The sequence below is a fragment of the Hibiscus syriacus genome, unplaced genomic scaffold (assembly GCF_006381635.1).
Source record: "Hibiscus syriacus cultivar Baekdansim isolate YM2019G1 unplaced genomic scaffold, ASM638163v2 tig00110597_pilon, whole genome shotgun sequence".
NCBI lineage: Eukaryota > Viridiplantae > Streptophyta > Magnoliopsida > Malvales > Malvaceae > Hibiscus > Hibiscus syriacus.
This window is the reverse complement of record NW_024062795.1, coordinates 6,308,557-6,334,496: the sequence shown is the minus strand read 5'-3', so window position 1 is coordinate 6,334,496 and position 25,940 is coordinate 6,308,557. Positions and strand designations below refer to the sequence as shown.

At 39.2% G+C, this 25,940-nt stretch overlaps 2 protein-coding genes and 1 long non-coding RNA gene across 4 annotated transcripts; 2 read left to right on the top strand and 1 right to left on the bottom strand.

Annotated features, from left to right (window-relative positions):
• The first annotated feature begins 15,629 nt into the window (after positions 1-15,629).
• LOC120133896 lies at positions 15,630-17,800 on the top strand. Of its 2 annotated transcripts, XR_005517132.1 has the most exons (5): positions 15,630-16,080; positions 16,123-16,518; positions 16,725-16,861; positions 16,940-17,040; positions 17,365-17,792. It is a non-coding gene; the product is annotated as an uncharacterized LOC120133896 (long non-coding RNA). The 2 variants fall into 2 exon arrangements; XR_005517131.1 differs by having other exon boundaries at positions 15,631-16,518; positions 17,365-17,800.
• A 3,082-nt stretch (positions 17,801-20,882) lies between these two features.
• Positions 20,883-21,881, top strand: LOC120134286 (REF/SRPP-like protein At1g67360). The gene is made up of 3 exons (XM_039150738.1): positions 20,883-20,980; positions 21,072-21,305; positions 21,489-21,881. Exons 1-3 carry the CDS (start codon positions 20,972-20,974, stop codon positions 21,879-21,881), a joined length of 636 nt encoding a protein of 211 aa, XP_039006669.1. The 5' UTR covers positions 20,883-20,971.
• A 1,834-nt stretch (positions 21,882-23,715) lies between these two features.
• Positions 23,716-25,494, bottom strand: LOC120134074 (F-box protein At1g67340-like). Its single transcript, XM_039150550.1, has 3 exons — positions 25,162-25,494; positions 24,824-24,986; positions 23,716-24,745 (listed from the first exon to the last, which is right to left on the bottom strand). The coding sequence occupies exons 1-3, from the start codon at positions 25,401-25,403 to the stop codon at positions 23,990-23,992; spliced, it is 1,161 nt and encodes a 386-aa protein (XP_039006481.1). The 5' UTR covers positions 25,404-25,494; the 3' UTR covers positions 23,716-23,989.
• Positions 25,495-25,940: the final 446 nt, after the last annotated feature.

Here is a 25,940-nt window from a genome sequence, read left to right as displayed (position 1 = left end):
ATTACTTACTTTTGATTATATTTTCGAGTAAATAGTTGTACTGACTGTTTTTTAATGATTTCAGCCCTTAAAGATTTTTCATCCAAAGGCTCTATACCCGAGCTCCGAACCCGTTTTAAGTGGGGGTGAAAGCGACGCCTTCGTGTGAATTTATTCACCGTATGGGCCTAGCAAGTAGCCTTCGGGATTCATATACCTTATGCCTTCGTGTGAATTTATTCTCCGTATGGGCATAAGGGAATGTGTCCTCTCGAGTTTAACTTAGTCCACACAAGCCTGTGATGGGTTTCGGACTAAGGGTCTGGTCGGTCCAAGGGGGCGCCAGCAAGGAGAACTCGAGTACCGTTTTTAGAACCCAAACCGGGAGGCTTTGAATAAATAGAGCCTACCCCAAAACCACATTCCAAAACCTAGAACATTTCTTTCCTAACCTTTTTATTTTTTATGTTTTTTCATTTACCATTTATTTTTATTTATTTTTATCTATTTCTATTTTACTAACCTTTTTGCCTTTGTGTTTGTTTTTAGCATTTGCATCATAACAAAAGGCCATTGATCCCTAAAAAGGTGTTTATTAAAACTCAAATAATCTGAATTTATGGACAAAGGTGTCGTAATACAAGAGATTGAAAACGCTGAGGCACGACTATGGTCCGAGAAGACTCAAAGTGAAAAGGGAGACAGTCTTCAAGGAAGCTATGTGTCAGAGTTGGTTCGCTACGCCCCTATCAGCCTAAAACAAAACAATGTACAAGAGCTTCGAGATATCTGGGATAGTTGGAAGAATGATCGGAGACAGAAGTTCAGCCAACGGTACGGTGACATTGCACTTTTGCTTCATGTTAAAACTGATGAGCCCTTAATCAGAGCCATGGTCCAATTCTGGAACCCGGGATATAGTTGCTTCACTTTTAACCAAGAGGACATGGTGCCTACCATCGAAGAATACACTACACTGCTGCATTGTGAAAGCATCAAGCTTGAGCGAGCCTACATTAAACACATCAAAAGCCAGCCCTTCAAGAATGCACTGGCCAAAGTTGCAGGAGTAGATGAGAAATGGGTAATCGATCGGACTCAGCGTAGAGGCAGTGGAGAAGGAATTGAATGGATCCACATAAAGCAACTAATGAAAAACCACCCTGATGAGTGGAAGACTATAGACCTTTTTGCACTGGGTCTGTACGGTTTGATTATATTTCCGAAAGCTTTGGGGTGCATTGACGCTGCCATGGTGGAATTATTTGAGCAACTTTCTAAACGAGTTAACCCAGCACCAGCCATCTTGGCCGAGACCTTTCGATCACTCAACCATTGACGAAGAACTGGCGGAGGAAGATTCACCGGGTGCATTCAGCTCCTTCAGGTCTGGATTCACAACCACTTCTGGAAGACTGACGGGGTTGCCTACCGCCGTTTCAGCACCACCTATTCACCTCTAGGTGAATTTATTACCTTAAAATGGCATGAAGGCGCCTCGAAAGAAAAATGGATGAAGGTCTTTACGCATCTTCAGGACCGGGATATTATCTGGAGAGCCCCCTGGCTATTTCTCAGTGACGTTCTTTTCCGATGTGGTGACTCTGACACTGTGACCTTACTTGGACTTTGGGGAGCAGTTGGGTATGCTCCGCTATTAGCACTCAGACAGTACGGAGCACGTCAGTTTGTCTCAGCAACATGCGGGTTGGCTAGGTCAGAGTTTGAGTATCACGGCGACAGCTATAAGAAGATGATCAAAGAAGCAGCCGATTCGTGGAGGAAAGTATTCCGGATGGATGTTGTAGCTGCCAGAAGCATGCTCACTCCGGATTATGTGGAGTGGCGAAGATTAAGAAAGAATGACAACATCCCTGTGCCAGACTGTGATGACACCCGGACCATGGAAGAACATCTCAGGCATGTCCCTTCTGAACTCGAGATAGCCAAGACCGAGTTTGAAGCCGTGAATAATGAGCTGAAGCAAAGGATAAAGGAACTTGAAGCTGAACGTTATCAGTGGAAGCTCGATGCTGACTCTCAGAAAGATCAGGCAGAAAAACTGGAAAAAGAACAAAAAAGAGTCCGTTTTGAGCTCGAAGACTTGAGAAAGGGGTATCAAGACAAAGTCAAGGATAACTCCAAGTTGAAGGTAACCTCTGAATACTGGAAAGACGAGGCTCATAGCCTGAAAAGGAAGTTTGAAGGGCCTGATGAGAAAGCTTGGAAGGAACAGATGAAGACTGCCCAAAGACGCTTGGCAGATAGTCAATATCAGAACCAGCGTTTGAGAGTTTGGATAGCTGACTTAGAAGAACGACATGAGAAAGATGGCAAGACAATAGCTGAGTTAGAAGCTATTGTAGATGGGTTCAAGAGGCAAGCAAACGAGCTTCAGATGGTGCCTTTCGACGGAGGATTACAATGGCGTTTCCGTTGGGAACAAGCACAGCGAAGAGTGAGGGCCCGAGACGCAACCATCCGAGATTTCCTGGATCAAGTGCAAAAAGCAGCCCGTCATCTTTACGGCCTAGCAAGGGAAGCGGGTATGGTTCGACAAGGTATTCAACCAGTGACAGATGAAGGCAGAAGACTTGTCAACCTACTGGAAGCTGTTCGGGGTCTAGAGGATTTAGTTCGAATGTACCTTTAATTTGTTTTTATGTCTCTTAAAAGATAAGACATTTTTGTCTGAACAAGGGTTATTTATAATAATGAGCACTTTTCTGGATCAATGCCTCCAATTGCATACATCATGCATTACATTTCTTGCAATTTTATATTTCATGTCTGTTTATTTTATATTTTTTCCATGTTTTTACATTCGTATTAACTAACAGAACATGTCTCAGACACCGAGCTTACCACCACAAGCATCAGATACACATCACCCGCACAATACTCGAGCGAAAAAGAGACAAATGGAAGCCAGAATGGAGAAGATCGAAGAGCACATGGCAAGACTTCAAAAGGAACTAGAAGATAAGATGGCTCAGAACAGTGAAAGTACTCTTGAGTCCATCAAGAAAAATCAGGAGTCCTTGGTTGACCAAATCGTAGCCAAGTTGTCGGGTTTACAGCAAGCTAGTGCATCAGGGGGCATTTCTTCCGAGGGAGTGACCATACCACCAACCCCGCAAGTGGTTATCTCACCCGGAATATTACCCGGGGATGCATCTGCTACTAAAGGGAAAGCCGCACTACCCGGGGACTCATTCGTTACCAAAGCGAAAGTTGCACCTGCTGTAAAGATAGAAACTTCTACAATCATCCCTGATGATCATCCGGATGATTATCATGTCCCAGACTTTGATGAGGAAGATAAAGCCAAAAAGATGGAAGAAAAGATAAAAGTATTAGAGGATCAAATAAAGATGGTCCAGGGAGACCATGATTATTATGGAGTGGACGCAAGGGAGTTGAGCCTAGTTCCAGACTTGGTGCTTCCACCAAAGTTTAAAATTCCTGAGTTTGAGAAGTTCGACGAGAACAGTTGCCCTTCAGCCCATATCACTATGTTCTGTCGAAAGATGACAGGATATGGCGGGAATGACCAACTCCTGATCCATTGTTTTCAGGAGAGCCTGTCCGGTTCAGCTATTCGATGGTACAACCAGCTTAGCCGAACTCATATCAAGACGTGGAAAGACTTAGCCAAGTCTTTCTTGGAGCAGTATAAGCATATCAACGATATGAGACCAGACCGGGTCATGTTACAAAGCCTAGAGAAGAAACACAATGAGAGTTTCCGACAGTACGCACAGAGATGGAGGGATTTATCTGTGCAAGTTCATCCACCCTTGGATGAAAAGGAAACAAGAAAGCTGTTTGTACAGACCTTGAAGGCACCTTACTTCGGGCACTTGGTAGCAATCACGTCAGGAAGCTTCTCAGATTTAGTCATGGCCGGCGAAATGATCGAGTTGGCCATTAAACAAGGAAAGATTGAGGGAGGAGACTCCAGTAAAAAGCCTCCCATGAAAAACAAGGAGCGAGAGATCAACAATGTGAACACCTACAACGTCAACAAGGGGGTTACGATCTCAAGCTCAAATTCCACAGCAGCTGTACCATCCGGTACTTCTAGACAGAACCAGAGAGAACCAAGAAGAGAAAGGGAAAGGGAGCAGTTTGACCCCATTCCCATGACGTATAAAGAATTATACCAACAGCTCTTCGACACTCATGCAGTGTCACCTTATCCTATGAATCCAATAAATCCCCCTTACCCGAAATGGTATGACGAAAGCGCCCATTGTGAATACCATGGCGGTGTGCAGGGGCATTCGATTGAAAGTTGTCTCGCATTCAAGAGACTTGTGCAACGAATGCGTAACAAGAATTGGATCACTTTCAACTCCGGAGCACCAAACGTCGCCCAGAATCCCTTGCCCAATCATCAGGATACAGGAATCAATGCCGTTACTACCGAAGGGGGCAGGAAAGTTAAATTAAGTGTTTCAGAGGTCAAATCTCCTTTGGTTTGGGTATGGAGCCAAATGGTGAAGGCAGGGCTTCTTGCACCATATCCAGATACGACAGAAATTGAAGATGGTAACCATTGTTGTTATCACAACGAAGAAGGACATAAAGTACAAGATTGCCCAGAGTTCAGATCGTTAGTCCAACTCATGATGAACCAGAAAGAGCTGGAGTTCTACGAAGAAATTCAAGATTCTTTGGGAGCAGATGTTTGTGCCACCGGAGAATCATCAGATAGAAAATTTGGTAGGGGTAGTCCTTTGATAATTACCCCTAAGGCAAGCATGACAGTGACAACACCAGCCAAGGTGGTAATCTCCGCACCTCGGCCTTTTCAATATAAGGACAATCGGCAAGTGCCATGGAAGTACGAGTGTCAAGTGAGCACTTCCGGAGGAGGTAATAGTAAAGTGGGGCAAAGACCACTGGAGCCATTCAAAGAAGACGTGCTAGTCGTCAATGAACCTATAAAGGAGGAAGAAGCTAAAGAGTTCCTCAAGATCTTGAAGCACAGCGAGTACAGCATTGTAGAACAGCTCCACAACTTACCTACACGTACTTCAATGCTAGCACTATTTTTAAGCTCGGAAGCACACCGAGACGCGTTGTTGAATGTCCTTAATCAAACGTTCGTGCCACAAGACATACCAGTCAGCAAGATGGATCGACTGGTGAGCAATATTCAAGCTGATAATCTCATCTCGTTTTCAGATGATGAGATTCCATCAGGAGGAAGAGGCCGAACGAAGGCGTTACACATTACTACCTACTGTAAGGGGCACGCTTTACCAAGTGTCTTAATCGATAATGGTTCAGCCTTGAACGTGATGCCTTTAATTACATTGAAGAGGCTACCAATAGATACCTCTCATATGAGAGCTTGTCAGAATGTGGTCCGAGCATTTGATGGGACCAAAAGAGAGGTAATCAGAAAGATCGAGGTATCATTGACCATTGGACCAACCACCTATGATGTCGAGTTCTTTGTGATGGATATCATGCCGTCCTATAGTTGTCTTTTAGGAAGGCCGTGGATTCATCAAGCAGGTGCAGTACCCTCCACGTTGCACCAGAAAGTTAAATTTGTCATTGACGGGGCCTTAGTAATTATCAACGCTGAAGAAGATATCGTGGCAAGCGTGACCACAGAGGCCCCATACATCGAAGTAGACGAGGAAGCAGTAGAATGTTCGTTCCGCTCCTTGGAGTTTGTGAATGCCACATTCGTGGCGGAAGGAAAGAGAATCCCAAGACCTCGACTCTCCAAATGCACAAGGATGGAGATCAAGCAAACCCTGGGCCGAGGCGCCAGAACCGGGAAAGGTTTTGGGAAATATTTGCAAGGGATGATCAATCCTGTCCTTCCTATCTCAAAATTAGACCAATTTGGGCTCGGTTTTCAGCCCAGTTATTATGAAAAGAGAAAGGAGATCCAAAAGAACCGGGAGAGAAGGTTGACCAGATTGACTGGAAACAAACTCCAATGGAAGCCTATGACATTCCCGCCGCTTTTCAGAACATTCAAGTCAGGTGGTTATGTGTTTGAGACCACCATATCCGAGTTAGAAACGGCTCTAGAAGATCTGAACGTTAATGCCGTGACCACAGAAGATGTTGACAACGGAGATAGATCCGGGATATGCCTTCTGCCACATGGGTTCGTGCCTAGCAGTTGGTCGGTGGAAGAACTACCTGTGGTTTACAAGAATCTTTCAGAGTAATATTCGAACTATCCCTATTTGCCTATACCCGGGGCAATAGGTGATCTTTTGTAAGGGTGAATAAATGTTTTGTTTAAGTTTAATAAAGGATGCATTTTTATTTTCCATGGCAAACAAAATTTTCTTTTATTCATTATCTATCTCCTTCATTCCAGTACTTCATTTCCAGTTACTCTCAAAGTTAGTTCTTGACCATTCCGTGTGGGATATTATCCTCTCACACATACACATCTTCCTCCTTTCAGGTTCCCAGATAACGACAATGTGGGTACTAATGACCCTGATCCGGAGGTGGATTTTGAATCAACCATTTGTCTTGGGGAATTTGAAGAATGCGATAATGAAGAAGAATACAACTTGCCTACCGAATTGTTGAGAATGATAGAAAAAGAAGAAAAGCAAATACTGCCACATGAGGAGGCGATCGAAATCTTAAATTTGGACACTGAGGAAGATCGAAAGGAGGTTAAAATCGGCACAACTCTTTCGACTGAAGCAAGAAAAAACCTGATAGCCTTACTTCAGGAGTACGAAGATGTGTTTGCTTGGTCGTATCAAGATATGCCGTGACTAGACACAGATATGGTAGTTCACAAACTGCCAATCAAACCAGAATTCAAACCTGTGCAGCAAAAACTGAGAAGAATGCGACCAGAAATGCTCCTTAAGATCAAGGAAGAAGTCAAGAAGCAATTTGATGCTGGTTTTCTCCAAGTAGCCAAATACCCTGAGTGGGTGGCCAACATAGTGCCTGTGCCGAAGAAGGATGGGAAAGTACGCATGTGTGTCGATTACCGGGACCTTAATAAGGCCAGTCCCAAGTACAACTTTCCTCTGCCACACATAGACACTCTGGTTGACAACACGGCCGGGAACGCCTACTTTTCATTCATGGATGGATTTTCGGGGTACAATCAGATCAAGATGCATCCCGAAGACATGGAGAAGACCACTTTCGTCACAATGTGGGGAACTTTCTGTTACAAAGTGATGCCTTTCGGATTAAAGAATGCTGGGGTAACATATCAGAGAGCTATGGTGACCATGTTCCACGACATGATGCACAAAGAAATCGAGGTTTATGTCGACGACATGATTGTCAAGGCACAGACCGAGAGTGAACATGTCGAGAATCTGAGGAAGCTCTTCCAGAGATTGAGAAAGTTCCAACTGAGACTAAACCCTAGCAAGTGTACCTTAGGGGTAACATCTGGAAAACTATTAGGCTTTATAGTCAGCAGGAGAGGCATACAGGTCGATCCTGATAAGGTTAAGGCTATCCAGAATCTACCTCCACCACGAACCCAAAAAGAAGTCCGAGGTTTTCTGGGCAGACTAAACTACATAGCTCGGTTCATCTCTCAGTTAACCGATAAATGTGACCCCATCTTTCGTCTCCTCCGAAAGAATAGCCCTGGAGCATGGGATAAAAACTGTCAGATTGCATTTGAGAAGGTAAAAGAGTACTTATCTCGCACTCCTGTCCTGATGTCCCCTATCCCAGGAAAACCTCTGTTTTTGTATCTCTCCATATTCGAGAGCTCCATGGGGTGTGTCCTGGGTCAACACGACGAGTCTGGGAAGAAGGAAAGAGCCATCTACTACTTAAGCAAGAAGTTCACCGATTGCGAGGTCCGATATCCTCCTATTGAGAAGGTTTGTTGTGCCCTGGTATGGGCTACAAAAAGACTTCGACAATACATGTTGTATCACACCACTTGGCTGATTTCCAAGTTAGACCCACTAAAATACATGATGGGTGTACCTGCTCTATCCGGAAGGTTAGCCCGATGGCAGATGCTTTTGTCTGAATTTGACATCGAATACGTGAGCCAAAAAGCGGTAAAAGGCAGCGCCATATCCGATTTTTTGGCAAGCAGAACTGATGAGAGCTATGAGCCGCTGGACTTTGATTTCCCAGACGAAGACTTAATGGCCATATCTTTAGAGGAAGCAAGCATTTCAACGGACAGTTCCTGGAGAATGCACTTCGATGGGGCATAAAATGCACTAGGACATGGCATCGGGGCAATTCTAGTCTCCCCAGAAGGGAGTCACTACCCATTTACCAGCAGACTGAACTTTGATTGTACCAATAACATGGCAGAATATGAAGCCTGTGTCTTGGGAATTCGGGCTGCACTGGGGCAAAATATAAAGACTTTACGGGTGTATGGAGACTCAGCCTTAGTAATCTATCAGCTCCGAGGAGAGTGGGAAACCAAGGATATAAAGCTGTTAGAATACCGAAAGCTAGTGTTGGATTTACTCGAAGAGTTCGACGAAGTTACCTTCCACTTTGTGCCTAGAGAAGAAAATCAGATGGCTGACGCTTTAGCTACCTTGGCAGCCGCATTCAGGGCTGGTGGGGAGTCTGAAATGATGCCAATCAACATGCAGTCGTATGAGTACCCAGCTCATTGTTACCAAATTGAAGAAGTAAAAGATACTAAGCCTTGGTACTACGACATTCTACAGTATATCAAGCATCGGAGTTATCCAGAAAAAGCCACTGAAATCGAGAAGAGAACCCTTAGAAGGTTGGCAGCTGGATACGTCCTTGACGGAGAGGTTTTATACAAGAAAAGCCATAACCAAGTTCTGTTAAGGTGCGTCGATGCTGAAGAGGCAAAAATGATAGTGGAAGAAGTACATGATGGAGTTTGTGGAGCACATGCAAATGGGCATATGATGTCAAGACAAATAATGAGATGCAGATATTTTTGGTCCACACTGGAAAGTGATTGCATCAACTATGCTAGGAGATGTCATAAATGTCAGATTTATGGAGACAAGATAAATGTTCCACCCCATCCGCTTCATGTAATGACGTCACCATGGCCTTTCTCTGTGTGGGGCATGGACGTTATCGGGCAAATCCATCCGAAGGCTTCGAATGGTCACCGTTTCATTCTCGTAGCAATTGACTATTTCACGAAATGGGTAGAGGCTGCGTCATACGCCAGTGTCACTCAATCCACTATTTGCAAGTTTCTGAAGAAAGAAATTATATGTCGGTATGGTCTACCTGAAAGGATTATCACCGATAACGCAACAAACTTGAACAACAAGATGATGAATGCTGCATGCGAACAGTTCAACATAAAACATCACAATTCCACTACTTACAGACCAAAGATGAACGGAGCAGTAGAAGCAGCAAACAAAAATATTAAGAAGATAGTGGAAAAAACAACTGAAACTTACAAAGACTGGCATGAGAAGTTGCCTTTTGCTTTGTTCGCTTATCGAACCTCGGTACGAACTTCGACTGGGGCAACTCCATTTTCACTAGCCTATGGAATGGAAGCAGTGCTACCCATTGAAGTCGAGATTCCGTCCCTCAGGGTCTTGTCAGAAGTCAAACTGGATGATGCAGAGTGGGCACAATCCAGATATGATCAGCTTAATCTGATAGATGAAAAAAGACTGAAAGCCATTCATCATGGTCAAATCTATCAGAAACGAATGATCCGAGCACATGACAAAAAGGTGCGCCCGAGAATATTCCGTGAAGGGGATCTAGTGCTAAAAAGAATTTGGCCAGTCCAGAAAGATTTCCGAGGAAAATGGACGCCAAATTGGGAAGGACCTTATGTCGTGAAGAAGGCTTTCTCCGGAGGAGCCCTTATCCTGGCTGAAATGGACGGACCTGAGCTGCCACATCCCATTAACTCGGACGCAGTCAAGAAATACTTCGCTTAGGATGAAAACCCGAGAGGGCGTCCTAAGTTGGAAAAAAAAGGAGAAGAACGTTTAGGGTGAAAACCCGAAAGGGCGCCCTAAATTGAAAAAAGAAAAAAAGAAGAGAAAATAAGGTGGGTTCAAGATGAAAACCCGCAAAGGGCGTCTTGCAAATAAGGATGGGTCCAAGTTGAAAACCCGGAAAGGGCGATTTGGATATCAACGGCGGAAACATCCCGACACATGAATCTTCTACGAACTCAACAAATCGGAGAAATGTTGCACCCTCCCAAACGTTGTCGCATTTTCAAAGATCCTTTGGCAAAGGCTGCATTCAAAATCACCAAACGGCTTTTCAGCTCAGAAGTGCCCACGTTATCGAGATCTAAGACATTCATTTACACATCATTGTGTATTCGTCTTCTAGAATGTTTGCCATGTATTATTTGTTCTTCTCCTCCCTTATGAATAAAGACCATCTTTCCTCCAATTCCTTTCGAGCATCTTGAATTAGATTTAAACCCAATGGTTTATTTACTTTTCATGAAAGATAATCGCATATTACTGTACAAAGATTCATTGAAAAGTACAGGTACCCAGAAGCCGATCAAGGCTCATGCACATGCTTGAGATGGTTGAGGAGCATCTCCAAAAAAAAAAAAAACCAGAATGTGCACATCAGATTCAAATATTTGAAGAATTCAAGATCAAAGATCGGAACTTCAAGCTTTCAAAATCAAAGAGTCAACAACGACAGGCCATCGGAAATCAAGATTTCTCTCCAAAGCCCAGAATAACATATGTTGCCCATACATTTTAGGCATACCTAAGAGCATGACATCCATACCATCGCATATATGCATATCTTTGCAGGTTTTACCCAGAGCCGATTTCAACTTCACAACGAAGGATATTGGACTCTAGACAACGCAAGTTCAACTTCACGACGAAGGGACCGCTGGTTGTCAACAAACATTTCTCAAATTCAGAGCCAATTTCAACACGAAGGATATTGGAATCTAGACAACGTAAGTTCAACTTCACGACGAAGGGACCGCTGGTTGTCAACAAACATTTCTCGAATTCAGAGTCAACTTCACAACGAAGGATATTGGACTCTAGACAACGCAAGTTCAACTTCACGACGAAGGGACCGCTGGTTGTCAACAAACATTTCTCAAATTCAGAACCAATTTCAACTTCACAACGAAGGATATTGGACTCCAGACAACGCAAGTTCAACTTCACGACGAAGGGACCGCTGGTTGTCAACAACCATTTCTCAATCCCAGAGTCAATTTCAACTTCACAACGAAGGATATTTGACTCCAGACAACGCAAGTTCAACTTCACGACGAAGGGACCGCTGGTTGTCAACAAACATTTCTCAATTTCAGAGCCAATTTCAACTTCACCACGAAGGATATTGGACTCAAGACAGTATAAGTTCAACTTCACGACGAAGGGACCGCTGACTGTCAACCGACAACTTCTCAATTTCAGAGCCAATTTCAACTTCACAGTGAATGATATTGGACTCCGGAACAATACTTGGATTTCAACTTCACGACGAAGGACTTCCAATTCTCAGGCTCAAATTCACAACGAAGGAGCTATATACAATACCAACTTCACAAACAGATTGATCCAACTTCGCGACGAAGGAGTCATCTGTAACACCACAACGCCGCCGTCTTCAGATCAAGGGTCACCTTCACGACGAAGTACCTTGAACCAGAAGATGATTCAGAGGCCACTTGTCAAAAGCTTTGAGCTCGTCTTCAGCTTCGCATCGAAAGATTTCGTGCTCAGAATCTTCCAGTTTTGACTCAACCCCACGACAAGGGAGTCATTTCTTGATCAAATTTCAACTCTGTGACAGAGGATAGTTGATATGGACGAAATTTGTGTCTTTTAATCTTTGCTCTATTTTCATTACACGATAATGAGCAAAGAGGGGTAGCTGAAGACACTGAAATTCGCCCATCATAATACATACATATATATAATATTATATTATGTTATAAATTATAATTTATTTACATCCTTAAATTTCTGTTACAGGCCCAACAATAAAGGCCCAAATCCTAAGGGCCCCAGCCAAAACCCAAACCCGTGCATACTTAGGGTTTCCAAAGAACCCTAGCCTCACACGCTCCATCAGCGCCGTTCTCCCCTGTTGAAGACCCAGCGCCGCGCAGCAGTCCCAACACCCGAGTTTCACGGCCGCACGCCTCCTTTCACGGTCATTTCTCACATGTTCAACAAACACAACGACGTGAGATACAAGGATACATCCACAACAAACATAACGACGTGAGATACAAGGATACATCCACAACCAACCAAGCAGTGATTTAGTCCAAATAAAATGCTAGAAAATTGGGACTAAGACTAGTATTCTTAGACTATAAATACATGTAAAGTGAACATCTTCAGGGAGAGGAAAAAATCCACAATACATAAAGGATTACCACAGAAATCTTACTAGAGTACTAGAAAAATACAGAGGAGAGGAAGCACTTGTACCTTTTCGAACAGCAAAGAAATATAACAAAGGTAGAACCTTTTTTTCGTTTCGTTGGTGACTTGCATGCGTTATTGTGTTGTTTTCGCTCAAAAACATCAAAGTTTTCGGCCGATGAATGAGATGAGGCCCTTATTTTCGAAAATATTTTTTAGATCTAATATTCTCTAAAGCTCGGGTTTTAAAAACACACTTGGACTTTTGAGTAAAGAAGAAGAAGAGCTCTTTAAAAAACGGTTTTTTGTTGTGTACCACCACCCATGACCGGCGGCCGGCGAGGTGAAAGCCACCGTTTTCTGGAAACGAGTGGCGGCGTTCATCATTTTGGATGAACAAACTAAAGAAAACGAGAGAGAGAGAGGAGGGGTTTTCGTCTGGGGAAGAGAGAAATGAAGAATATTAAATTTTTCTTTTTCTTTTGGCTTTCATATTTGCAACCATCAGGACCCGCGCCTGATCCATGACTCGACCCATACCTGCAAGCGACCCACGTGTTTCATTTAAATAGGGTAAACCACAGTTTTGGTCCTCCGTTCTTTAGTTCTTCTATTATCGCCCCAATTCCTCTTAAAATCGATACACACTTCTGTTTTTCATTCAATTCGGTCCCATGTATTTAAGTTTTAATTGTTATTATTTCATCTATTTGTTTTATTTTATTTATATGTATATTTTTCTTAATATTTTATTTATTTATATTACTATCATTTTCTTTTATTTATATTTTATTTCTATTCTTTTTATATACGTTAATATATATAAACTTTTTAAATCATTAGCTTTTCTAGTTTTATTTTATTTTTAACTATATATACATATGTTTTTTTTCTCTAATATTATATGTATACACGTTTCATCATTCTCATTTGCTTTGTATTAAAAAACCATATCTCATTATTATTATATTATATATAACCTAACGTTTTGAATTATCACTCCTTTAGGCCCTACCCCCTCTTGTAGATGACCAAACCTTTATCTTTTTTTTTTAATCCGTATCCCTTTTTTAAAATTTGTATCCTTTTTTATTTTCGGTGGAGTGGCGTTTTTTCCTATTTATTATTGTTATTACTTAATAGTTATATATATTATCATTTTTAGTTTCTCGTATTTTATTACTATTTTTTTATCCATTTTTTTCTTTTTCTGTATTTGTATTTTTTACTTTTGCTTAGTTTTTCTAATTTGTTCTATTAATTTATTAATTATGTGTTTATTTTCATTTTATCAATTTATTATCTTATTTATTTATTTATCTTAGCTTTTTTTTTTACTAATTCTATCTTCCTTCTTGCTTGGGTTTATTTATTTTATTCATTTATTCCTTATTTTTCATCTAACATTTTATGATTTTCTTTAAAAGGCATGATTTAAATCCGTCAAAGGTAAGTTTTGGATCGCTATTTTACCTTTTAATTTAAAATGTAATTTTCTTAATCAAAGACAACTGGAAAGTACGTAGTACCGAAAGGACGGTTCAAGGGTGCTAATCCTTCCTTAACCGTAACCGACTCCCGAACCCGACACATTTTTGGTAAGACGCAGATCAGGTAAGAAATAGGGTATCCGATCAACCCATTTATTTTTAAATAAATGATCGGTGGCGACTCCCAATCCATTTTCCTAAGTCGAAACCCAATCTCGGGGCCTAACTGAAATACGGTTGCGACATTTTCTATAAGAGAAATGAAGGCATAAAGGAGAAAGATGGAAGTAAATAAATAAAAGAAGTGATCAGAATCCACCATGTCAGTCGTGACTGAGAAGTATTCACAGTAACTCTAACTGATGTGTCATACATATGATAATCATGAATACTCGTAATTTAGCTGATTAAATAGATTTGATAGTCAAATATTAATTGTACTCGAATAATTTATGTGGATCTGTTATAAGTATTATCATACATTGTAACTTACTTCGAAAATTATATTACTCCACTATTTAAAAGATATGAATTATTTAAAAACTCTAATAAACGTAGAAGTCTATTTAGACTTTAGAGTCTTAACTAACGTAAAACTTATATTTTCGATTTTCGCGAGATATAAAAATACTATTCATAACACTTCCACATGAAAATATATATTATAAATTTCAATATGTATGTATTTAACTTGATCAGTAAAATAACAAATATAAAGTAGTTTTACTTTGAGTTATAAAATTTAAAAAAATTATCACGTAGTCTCTGTGACAAAAAAAAAGAATGTTATCATTTCAATGTTTTAAGTTTGAGTATTTGTATAGGTAGAATGTGTGTACATTATCAATAAATTAATAAAGTTATAAATAAATATTATTTTATAATCTCTAAAACTATTAAAAATAACACTAAGAATTATTTTAATAATAAACTTAATTATACTTAATTTTCGTTGTAGAAATGAATTTCCTCGTAGAACTATATGATCTATCAAAGTTAAATTTGACTAATAAAAATTAAATAAGAACAAAAAAACAAAAAGGTCATGGGGGTTAATTTTGAATTTTTTAAATAGAAAGAGCTAATGCAACAAATTTAAGGAGTATAAGAACCCATAAAGAATTAAGACAAAAATGTCAGTGACTCGGGACGTATAATAAAAAGTAAAACAAAAATCTCCCTCGACTCCAAATTAGAGAGAGAAATCCGTCTCCAACGGCGTCGTTTTAAGCAAAATAAAGCTCAAACACGGCACAGAGAAGCTCAATTCCTACTCTCGCAATCACAATTGCAATCACGTGCCATATCTCGACGGCTACGTTACCCATTTACAACACGTGTAGCGAGTATAATTTTTTCAACATCAATCGCGAGTAGCCCAATTTCTGATAAGAACTGATTTTTTTTAAAAAATAAATAAAATAAAATAATAAACCCCATTTTTATTTTATGATCCAACCTCTTTATTTCAAGCAAAAATATAATTTTCGATCCTCTGTTTCGTTTCATTCTTTTTATTTTCCCTCTCTTTCTCCGTCTTTGGAGGGAAAAGAAAAAAATCCCAGAGAATCCCAAACCCCAAACCTAACCTCTTTCCTTCTAATTCTATCAAAATCTAGGGTTTCAGTCTACTCATTTTTGCATCCCTATTTGTCTCAAAATTTGTTTTTGTTTTTTACCTCATCTGGTAGGCAATTTGTTTATTTTACTTTAGTTTCGAGTTACTTGTAGCTAGAGTTCGTAGCTTTTAGTTGTTGCATACAGCTTATCTTTGATGAACTCTATTTCTCTCAAGAGATTAAAGTTCTGGTTCATGCAGACTTTTTTTAATTTAACTGAAATGCTCTGTTTATTGTGCTGGTTCGACGATCCTTGTTCGAGAATCAATAGGGTTTATTTTGATTTTGATGCATTTCTTAACTGGGTTATCCTGTTTGTTATTATTTGTATGTTTAGTGTTCTATTTTGGGAGCCTGTGTTACTTAGGGTTTTGAGAATTTGTCCCCATTCGATGGTTTATGTAGAATGATTTGATCTTGTTTTCTTCATTCAATTCTGAAATGCATTTTTCACTGAAGATTGTTTTCACATTATTGATTTGTATTCTTTTGGGGGTGCATTGTAAGCATGTTGAATTTTGTTTGAATGTTGTTGGAAATTTGAATTCTTTGGGGGATGTAGTGGGGTAAGTTAAGATCCCTGAAATGACAGCCTGCATTTTTGTAGACTTAAATTAGGTGGAGAGTTCCGGGTATGATCTGGTTTTGAATGGAAGCAATTCTAAAATGAGTAAAATGTGACAGTTTTGGGTAATATAAATTAAGTTTAAGCTAGAGATTTGACATGGTTGTTATTTTAATTGTTTCAGCCTGCATTAAACTGTCAGAACATGGTATGGGAGTACTTCCATTTTATTTCTAAAAGTTTTATTGAATTTTAAATGCTTTAAATTTGAATCATAACCCTTGGAATTTGAATTATTTAATTCAACAACACTTGGCATTTATAGTATCCCGAGGATTGGAACGAAACGCCTGGTCCAATGCAAACAAAGAAACGAATTTCTGGAAGAATTGCTTCCTGAGATCATGCCAGTCCCAAGGCTTCAAGGTCTCAGAAGAAGGTATCTGAGAAGGTACACGGTCCAGGGAAGAAAGTAACGGAGCTAATTAAATTTTCCGTTAGGAAGCAGAAACCTGGTATGTAATATGTTGGTCTAATTTTACCTCAGAACTTGTTTGATTAAAAGGAAAACATTGCAGTGGTAACGCTTTTACTTGTTCTTGATTTTGGCTCCATTAAAAACATTCAGTGGGTTTAAACTTACGTGGCTTCCAAGTCAACATCTGTTTTTAACTCTAAGATCTGTTATGTTAGTTAAATTGTGAAATTTATCATATTTCAGCCAGGACACTCCCAAAACAAAATGAAGTGCCTGTTGAGGCTACAAATTTAAATGCTAGATATGCCTTGCAGCATGATGATGCTTCTGATGCTTGTCTTGGATTTGATGTGGCTAATGGTGTTCACGTAGTCCACGGGGTAATTTTCTTAGATTTGTTTTATTTTAGTTAGCTCTATGCTGTTGAGAATTTGCTTACTTCTTTAATGCTGTTGCAGGACACCGAACACCATATGTCTGGTAGGACCGGTACTATATTTTCTCCAGGCTTCCACATACCGAAGTTGCCCACCTACCACTCTAGTCTTGGACTTGGATGGTGAGAATGGATAATTCAATTAGATGAATTTTTATGCATACAGTTTCAGTTTTGGCAGTATTTTAAACCTGAGTTCCGACTCTTTAAGCCTTCAAGCAACAAGTTTTAGATTTATATTCTTTTTTTATCTAACTATTTAAGCAGATCTTAATTTATAACTTATTCTTTTCTTCGAGAAATCTAAGCTTATTTTTAAGTGTCATTAGAATTCCCTAATATTTTTTAGGCTTATCTATATTCAAACATTATTTTAGCATTGAATTTTCTGCTTATAATTGGTAATGATTGCCCTTTGGTATTGATTCAATTGTATTGCTTTGGCAGAAACTTTGGTTCATTCCTCACTAGAACCTTGCGATGATGCAGACTTCACATTCCCTGTAAATTTTAATCACCAGGAACACACTGTTTATGTTAGATGCCGTCCTCACCTAAGAGATTTTATGGAACAAGTTTCCGGTCTTTTTGAGATAATTATATTTACAGCAAGTCAAGGCATATATGCTCAACAACTACTAAATGTGCTTTGTGTTTTAAAAAGCGCGCCTGAGGCGCTAGGCGAGGCGAGGCGTTTAGAAGAAAGCCTCCGACCACCAAGGCGGCGGCGAGTACATGAGGCGGCGATTCAGTTGTCAGAGGCGGCGAGAGGCGACGAGGCGATGCTTTTGGCGATTCACGTACAATGACCCATTTCTTTCCTTCTTTCATTTTAGCAGCGCTTTGTTGTTGTTGTTCTTTCTCGTCCTTTGGCTTGGGTTTTCGACCTCTCTTCTTTGGTTGTTGTTGTTGTTGATATTGGGGAGACTCCATTTTTTTAGATTCGTAGTGTTGCTGATACTTTAAAAGCAAAGAAAGGGAACCCACGCACAAGGAACTGTTGGTTTCACTTTCAAGAGATCAGAGACCGAACCCCTAGTGCCTCCTACCGGGATTGTGATGGGAGAGAGCGAGAATACTAAAAGAAAAAGTAAAAAAAAGTGGTAATGATTTATCTGGGTAACTCTGTTTCAAAGATGGTGATTCACACCAAACCTGTTCGTATATTTTATTCGAGTCTATTTAATTAATTTTTTAATATTTTTCTTATATAATTTGTGTGTGATGTTAAGGGTTAATAATTATATAAAAAAAATATTAATTGTCATGTGTTTTAATTTGAGATTGTAATTATAATTTTTTTATATTTTAAACGGTTGTGGTTAAAAAATTTTATTATAATTTTTTTATTTTTTATTTTTAATAAATTAACAGTTTTTATCTTGTTAAAAAAATTAAATGATGGCTTACGAGGTTATTTCTTATAGTATAAAAACTATATAATATAATTTACACTAAAATAATATTCACAAGTCTTATTTTTATTTTGGAAATTGAGATTAATTTATTTATATTACAGATTAAACAATCATTGATGTGTAAAATTAAATCTTGATTTATTTTACACAACGGTATATTATATATATATCATACCTCACAAAATTAAATCTTGATTTATTTTATATGTTAATAGCGGATTAGTGGTTTGTATATGGAGCCTCAGCACCGGAGTTACAGAAATTTGCAATCCGAGTTCTTAGCCTAACTTGTAGTGCTACGGGTTGCGAGAGGAACTGGATCGTTTTTCAACAACTTCATTCAAAAAGGAGAAATAGATTGGCACAAAGTCGTTTAAATGGCATGGTGTATGCCAAGTTTAATTGTGCTTTGCGACGGAGATATCAAAGAAAGGACACCACAGATCCTATTCTTTTAAAGGAAATAGATGAAAGCAACGAGTGGTTGATGGGCCATATGGACGATGAAGATGGTGAGGAGGACGACTTTGTCTTTGATGGAGATGATTTAACATGGTATGCTGTTGATAAAGCTTCCGGAGCATCTTAAGCTACTTATTCCACTAGAAGAACATCTACATCAAGTTCATCAAGAGATAGAGGAAAGGGTGTTGCCCAAACCTCCACTCGTAGAAGGCCCTACTGGACTAAATTTGATTGATGAAGACGATGAAGAGATAGAACAAGATATTGGACTTTCCGAAGATGATGGGGAGGAGGAGATGCTTGGGATTGATGTTGATGACGATGATGATGAAGATGAGTTTTAGGCATTTTGATTATTGATGATGTTTTTTATTTGTCTTTTTAAGATACAATATGACATATTTTTCTTGGTGTTTTTGTTTATTAAGTTAATTATTAAGTTGTTTTGTGTTTGAGGTATGGTTATAAAATATTTACAAATGTTTTGTAAAATTAAGCGCCTCGCATACGTGAATCCCTCGCCTCAAAGCGCCTCAAAAATTAAGGCTTTCGGGTAGCTAATCGCCTTGGAGCGCCTCGCACCTTTTAAAACACAGAATGTGCTTGATCCAAAGAGGAGAGTATTTCGCCATCGTGTTTTCCGAGAATCATGTGTTTTTGTGGATGGCAATTACCTCAAGGATTTGTCAGTCCTTGGCCGTGAGCTGGCACATGTAATCATTATTGACAACTCTCCGCAGGTACTTTCAGAACTCCTCTCTTGCATGGGCTTTGTATTAGTGTTTCTTCTGAGCACCGAAGAAGAAGCCCCAAAAAAGGAAAATAGTCATTTTCAGTTCATTAATGCACACCCAGCGCATATGACATGGTATTAGCTTTTAAAAAAAAGTAATATTTGCTGTGGTTATGATAGGTTTAGCATAGAAGACAAATAAGTACATCAGTATGTATGCTTATTAGTTATTAATATTATGTGTGTCGTCGACCACAGTTTTCTCTCAAAATTTGATGAAACCCCCCATAGTCTGCATTTTGAGAAGCTGAGTGTAGTTCAATCCTTCTCATGCATGTTGATTGGGTATGCCTATGTTTTAGTCTTAATATCATGATGTCAATCTCTTATGATGTTGTGCCATGTATGAAGGCATGACAAAGCATTGTTTCTGAAATTTAACCGAGGTGCATGTCGGCTTTCTTCTTAGGCATTTGGATTCCAAGTGGACAACGGAATACCGATCGAGAGCTGGTTTGACGACCATTCAGATCAAGAACTGCTTTTACTACTTCCGTTTCTGGAGAGCCTGGTTGGAGTCAAAGATGTGAGGCCATTGATAGCGAAGAAATTCAATCTGCGGGAGAAAATTGCCACAGCCGTTTATCCCACTCTAGATTCAAATAGGGGAGATCCGTTTGAGAGGTGAGTTTTATCATGAAACGGAACTGCAAATTATAGTTGAATAGGGACTGATTCTGTTCCTCTATCATAGACAGTTATAACCATTCCCTTCGTTAAGGCCTGAGCCAAACTCCGATTCGGAGGTGTGGGATTCCGAATAGAAAAAAGAGAGAAATAAGCTGAATGTCGACGTGTTCGAACAGTCTAAAAAAAGATTTAACATAGTTGACAGTGTAACTCTTATTCAGATTGAATGATGTTAGCCTAGAAACGCATGTTATAGAGTTGTGTGGATTGAAAAATGGTTAGAAAGTACCAGATGAAAAAGGACTGCAGTAGTTCACTAGGACATGGATGTATTTTTATATAATTTGCATATTTCCTTATTTTAGCAGATACAAGACGTTATGTTCTTATTCGACTGTTTTGAAAGGTTAAATCTTTATTTGAATGGATACAAAGTTTAACATAACAGATCCGATAAACAACTGTTTTGAAAGGTTAAATCTTTATTTGAATGAAACTTGAACATGTGTTTTTGAAGGAATTAAATTTGCTATTTTTTTCAATTAAATCACACTTAATGTCAATTTAAACGGTCCAGATTAACTATCCACCGTTGGATTTTTATTAAACGGTCCAGATTGAAAAGTTATTCGATCTTTGTTCGTTGCAACAGACTCAAGCCTCACGTACTAAGAGCATTTCTAAACAACTCAAAAACAAGAACGGAAACGGAAGCCCTAAAGATCTACTATCAAAGAAGCTTGCAACCATGGAAAAGGCATTCATCTTCTTTTCTTCTCTTTCGTGCATTTAGGTTAAGCTTATGATTTTTTTTTTGAAAATGTATTATTAATATTACCATGTTTTAGGAGGTAGAGTGTGAGAGAACTAAACAGGGCCTGAAGCACGTAGGCTTGGTGAGGGTGGCTGCGATCTGTGCGTTGGTTTGCGTTTCGAATCTTTACGAGTATGCTAAACAGAAATCCGGTCCATTACGATCCACCGTCAGAACCTTTGAGGGCACCGTCGCCACCATCGTTGGCCCTGTCTACCAGAAATACAAGGCCATTCCTGATCTTCTTCTTGTTTATCTTGATACCAAGGTGATGTGGATTTATATTCAGTGTATAATTCTATAAACAGTGAATTGTGTATTAGACGATATATATATTTCCTTGTTTGGATAATTTTTTTTGGTAAGTATCCGTTGTTTCTAGTTTAATCTCGATTAGTTATGGAGTACTTTGAAAACTGAAGTAAATTTTATTAAAAAGTAACTGTTGCAGGTAGATGAAGCTACGCACAAATTTGACGAGTATGTGCCACCAGCCGGTAAGCAAATGGTGAACCAAGCGCAAGATTTGGTTCATACGGCAGAGAGAAAAGGCTCAGAAATTAGTCGACGAGGCTCGAACCAACGGCGCTCGCAGCGCTTTGAACTACTCCGTGAGCGAGTACAGGCAGCTGGTTCTGGTGAGCTCAACGAAGTTGTGGGTGAAACTGAATCAGAGTCCATCTTTCCACTCAGCCCCACGGCTAAGAATTTGTCCGACAACTGTTTGGTTAACGACATGAGCGGGAAAGGTTACCCTGTGTTCACGTATCTGCCATTGATTCCGGTTGCGGATTTGAGTAAAGGTGTCGATGAAGGACAAAATGGACACCAAACATGTCGATGATGATGCTCGTAAATTGGATTCCAGTTCGTATTCAGGTTCGGATTCTGATTCGAATTCGGGTTAGGTAACTTTTTCTTTTCTTCCTTCGATTGTAAATCAAGGTAAAGAAGCTTCACAACGTTTTGCTTTTGCCATAAAATCAAATGATTCATCTTTGATAGTTCTGTCAACGTAAAATTTGGATACTTGTTTTTAATTCTTTGCAATGTTAGATCCAAATGTGAATTGCCCATTTGAGTTCATGCTGTTGTTTGATGCTTAATCTTTGGATTTATGGCTAACAAAAATTAGGGGATTGAAGTCGATTGAGTTAATGTTTAGTTCTTTGCAATGTAATATTTAAATGTGAATTGCCTATTTAAGTTTATGATCTTGAATATTCCAATCATCCCTAATAACGACGACATGAGGAAAAAGGAGTTGGAAAGTATGGTTGGGTCCAAATTGGTTGATCAAGAAGACCCAATCCAAATGGAGAACATGGGCCTTGGGCTTCATTTCATATGCATTAGACACATTATGTTTGTATGATATTCTTATCTTTTAAACTTAACATAAAACATTATATCAAGAGGTGGTCCGTATATATCTTTATCATACCATAATGATGGCAATAATTAGATGTTTTACTTTCTATGCATTAATGAAACGAAGAAGAATGAATTGGTTGTTAAGAGACTCTTGTTTTGTTTCATTTTCAGATTCACTCCCTGTGTTTTGTGGCGCAAGCAAAAGACATGGTCAGGATTTCGTAACCTTTTCCTGTCCATTTTAATTCCCAGTTTTTGAAAAATTCAACGAAAGCAATCTTCCTTGACGAGATTTATTTTTTTAAATACAGATAATGGGGTTTCTCTATCAGCTAATGATTCATGATGACATGCATTATATTAATCAATGATGTTTATATGACATGATAAATTATTATGTACATGTAATACGTGTCACATCATCAATGATGTTTATATGACATGTGCCATATTATCACATATATTTAGATACACGTTGAATGTATCATGTTATTATTTTAGATAAATAGGACTTAATATATCCGTAACAAACGTCGATAATTAATCAACTAGTGATTTTCACTCGACTAATGACTTTTTTGTCTCAAAATGAATTAAAGCAACTATTCAATTAAATGTTACGAGTTTTTTATCATTATATTATATATTAAGTGATAATAAATATAATATTCTTTAAGTATAAATTCAAATGTCATGTAACCATTCGATTGTCACATTCAAATGTACATTAAACATATTTTTTATGATTTAAAAATATAAAATTTATGAGCAAGCACATTTGAACGATTAACCAAGTTACTCCTATTTGACCATTTATATTCTTTTAAGTCATGGGTTCTATACCTATTAGAAGTACTCTACTTTCTTCTCGTAGAGTTTTCTCTTCCCCTCCCTTCTATGCAAAATTAAAATTAGAATTAGATTTAAAATTTATAAAAAATATAAATAATTTAAAAGTAATATTTATTTTGAACATAATCGAGATCATATTTTTTCCTGAATAATTGTTGTAAAAGAAAAAAAGAGCTTTCATCTTAGGCAATCTAATTGTAATTCGGAACCCACATTTGCAAACAAAAAAAATTAACTGATCCTTTTTTCCATATATAATGAGGTGATGGGGAGATAGGATAATGGACTGTCCTCAACGCCAGGTTGAGAATAGTTTCCGTGAGAGACCTCCGAAATTATGAATTGTCCACTGTGAGACTCGATCCCACAACCACAAAATTAGAAACCTTACGCTCTACCAACTGAGTTGGACGGTAAAAGTTGAACAAAATGCCAATATATGATATGCCTACAAAATTAGCAGATATTGAATTTTAATTTACCCAAGGTGAACGTTGATCTATATAGTACAAGAGGGATTTAACCAAAAAAAAAAAAAGAAGAAGAAGAAGGGATAAACAAAGCCCCATCTATAAATTACATATAGAAATAAAACCGTGCCGTTTCAGCAACTATCGTCATCGCAAACGTTGATTTTTAACCTCGAATATTCCACCAAAACTGCCCTCGGTTTTTCATTTTCTCGTTGCCTTAAAAATAAATAAATTACCATGAGCCGTTATTATTTTAACTTTCGGCGATAACGTCGTCGTTCTCATTTACCGCTTCGTTTCCCTCGAAGCCATCGCCTTCTTCATCGAGCCATCTCTCTACCGGTGCGCACTCAGCTTTGTGGCGCAGCTTCCAGTCAAGAGTTTGGCAAGCGCGTGAACAGTAATATACAGCCCCGCAAACGGAACACCTCCGGAACTCGTGCTTTGTCGTTTCCGGTCTCCCACAACCTATATGGGAGCATAGTCTCAAGCCCGGGCCAGGCACACAGCCCCGAGCGCTGAACCACTCGACCAAGAACTTGCTAGCCGGATGCGCCTCCGGAGCCAGCACATTGCATCCGAAATCGCTCAGCAACGGGCAACCTGGGACCGCCGGATGGCGCTGGCTAAGGTTAAGGTCAGGGTGTAGGCTCCACGTGAGCCAAGAGCGCATAATTTTTTTAGAAGTCCCCACTGATGATAAAACAGCCGCTAACTCTCGGGCGTTGGCTTGTACGAGAAACCGACGGCCTTCGATGACATTTTGCCGGACGCCGTAACCGTCCCGCAGACAGTGACCGAGCTCACGGAGGGCGTCGATGTGGCCAAGAAAAGCAGCACGAGCACACAAAACCACGCCGGCTCTAAGATCTTTGTCGTTCTTGGAGCCGCCGCTTCCATTGAACTGAATCACAGCTAAGGAGTAAAGCGCCGGCGCGTGTGAATTAATCGCCGCCTTAGCGATAAGAGAGGCTCCACTCTCTCGATTCTCTAAACAGTAGAAAAGAATCTGTTTCAAATTATATAACAGTTAAACTCGTTACAGAATGTTTATATTTTTCTTCTAGAATCAAAAATCGAAACTCACCATGCCGAGTGTATAACAAGCTTCAACATTTCCGGCATCGGCACAGTTCTTCAAGAATCTCCGAATCGATTCCGACCAGTTTCTAGCTTTAATTGCAAACATTTTCGGAGAGGCTTTGGATAATACAAGGGGATAAAGTGCTAAACTATTTAATCTCTTGCATCTGTTCAACAAAATAGAAAAGGAAATCATCAGAAATGACGGTCGGTTGGGCGAAATCAGGGAGAAAATTGGAAGGGCAACGGGCGAAATCGGAAGGGGAAAAATCGGAAGGGCAACGGGCGGTTAAACGTTCTTTTCCGAGAAACAAGCAACGGGGGAAAATCCAGTAAACTTACACAACTAAAGCGTTGGCGAAATCGGATGGGCAACGGGCAGTTGAGCTTAGTTTAGAGAGAACAGAAATGACAAGATCATCGGGCAAAGCATCAAAATAATCTCTCTTTCGGGAAATCTCCGGCGAGAGTCTTCTTCGTTTCCGGCAACCCATATTATCCCCGGCGAAACCCGTAATTTTAACGACTGTCTTCTCTAAACAAACATCGGCTCTGGGGTAACAGAACCCTCTCCTTGTTCTCATTTTTTTCTTCTCTCTAGAAAATCAATGTGATATCCAAAATGATATGGAAATCCGTGCATTCATCGTCTGCGTTTTACTTTGTCTTCTTTTTCTCTTGTGGCTCAAGAGACGCCTATAAAAAAGCAAACTGGAAACCTTATATAAAAGGAAGAGAGATCAAACAACGACAGAACAGAATCAGATTAAATAATTATAGTATAAACAGTGAAACACCTGTTTATTACGCTTAATTACATTCTTAACCATGTTTAGTGCTTGTTTCTATGGTGTTGACCCTGGTGAAAAAAAAAACTGAGCTCTGTATTTTTCTTTTACTTTTATCCTTTTGTTTTTTAAAGTTGGACATTCGTCGGATAAAACTAAATTTTGATCCATTTGAACATAATTTTAATAGTATTCTTTTTCGTCCGTTAATTGATTTGATTTAAATTTAGAATATTTATCGAATCTCAAATTCATCTTATATTTTAAGTAAAAAAGGTGTCGACCTCTACTGATTCAAATATATAACTTTTACTTGATAAAATAAAGATTTAA

What these genes read in the sequence shown, in the direction of transcription:
- LOC120134074 (XM_039150550.1), bottom strand. Translation starts at nt 25,403, where the DNA reads ATGAGAACAAGGAGAGGGTTCTGTTACCCCAGAGCCGATGTTTGTTTA. An exon ending in TTCGCCAACGCTTTAGTTGT is followed by an intron (nt 24,987 to 25,161) that starts GTAAGTTTACTG and finishes TTTGTTGAACAG; the next exon opens with ATGCAAGAGATTAAATAGTT. An exon ending in CTTGTTATACACTCGGCATG is followed by an intron (nt 24,746 to 24,823) that starts GTGAGTTTCGAT and finishes AATTTGAAACAG; the next exon opens with ATTCTTTTCTACTGTTTAGA.
- LOC120134286 (XM_039150738.1), top strand. An exon ending in TTGTTTATCTTGATACCAAG is followed by an intron (nt 21,306 to 21,488) that starts GTGATGTGGATT and finishes TAACTGTTGCAG; the next exon opens with GTAGATGAAGCTACGCACAA.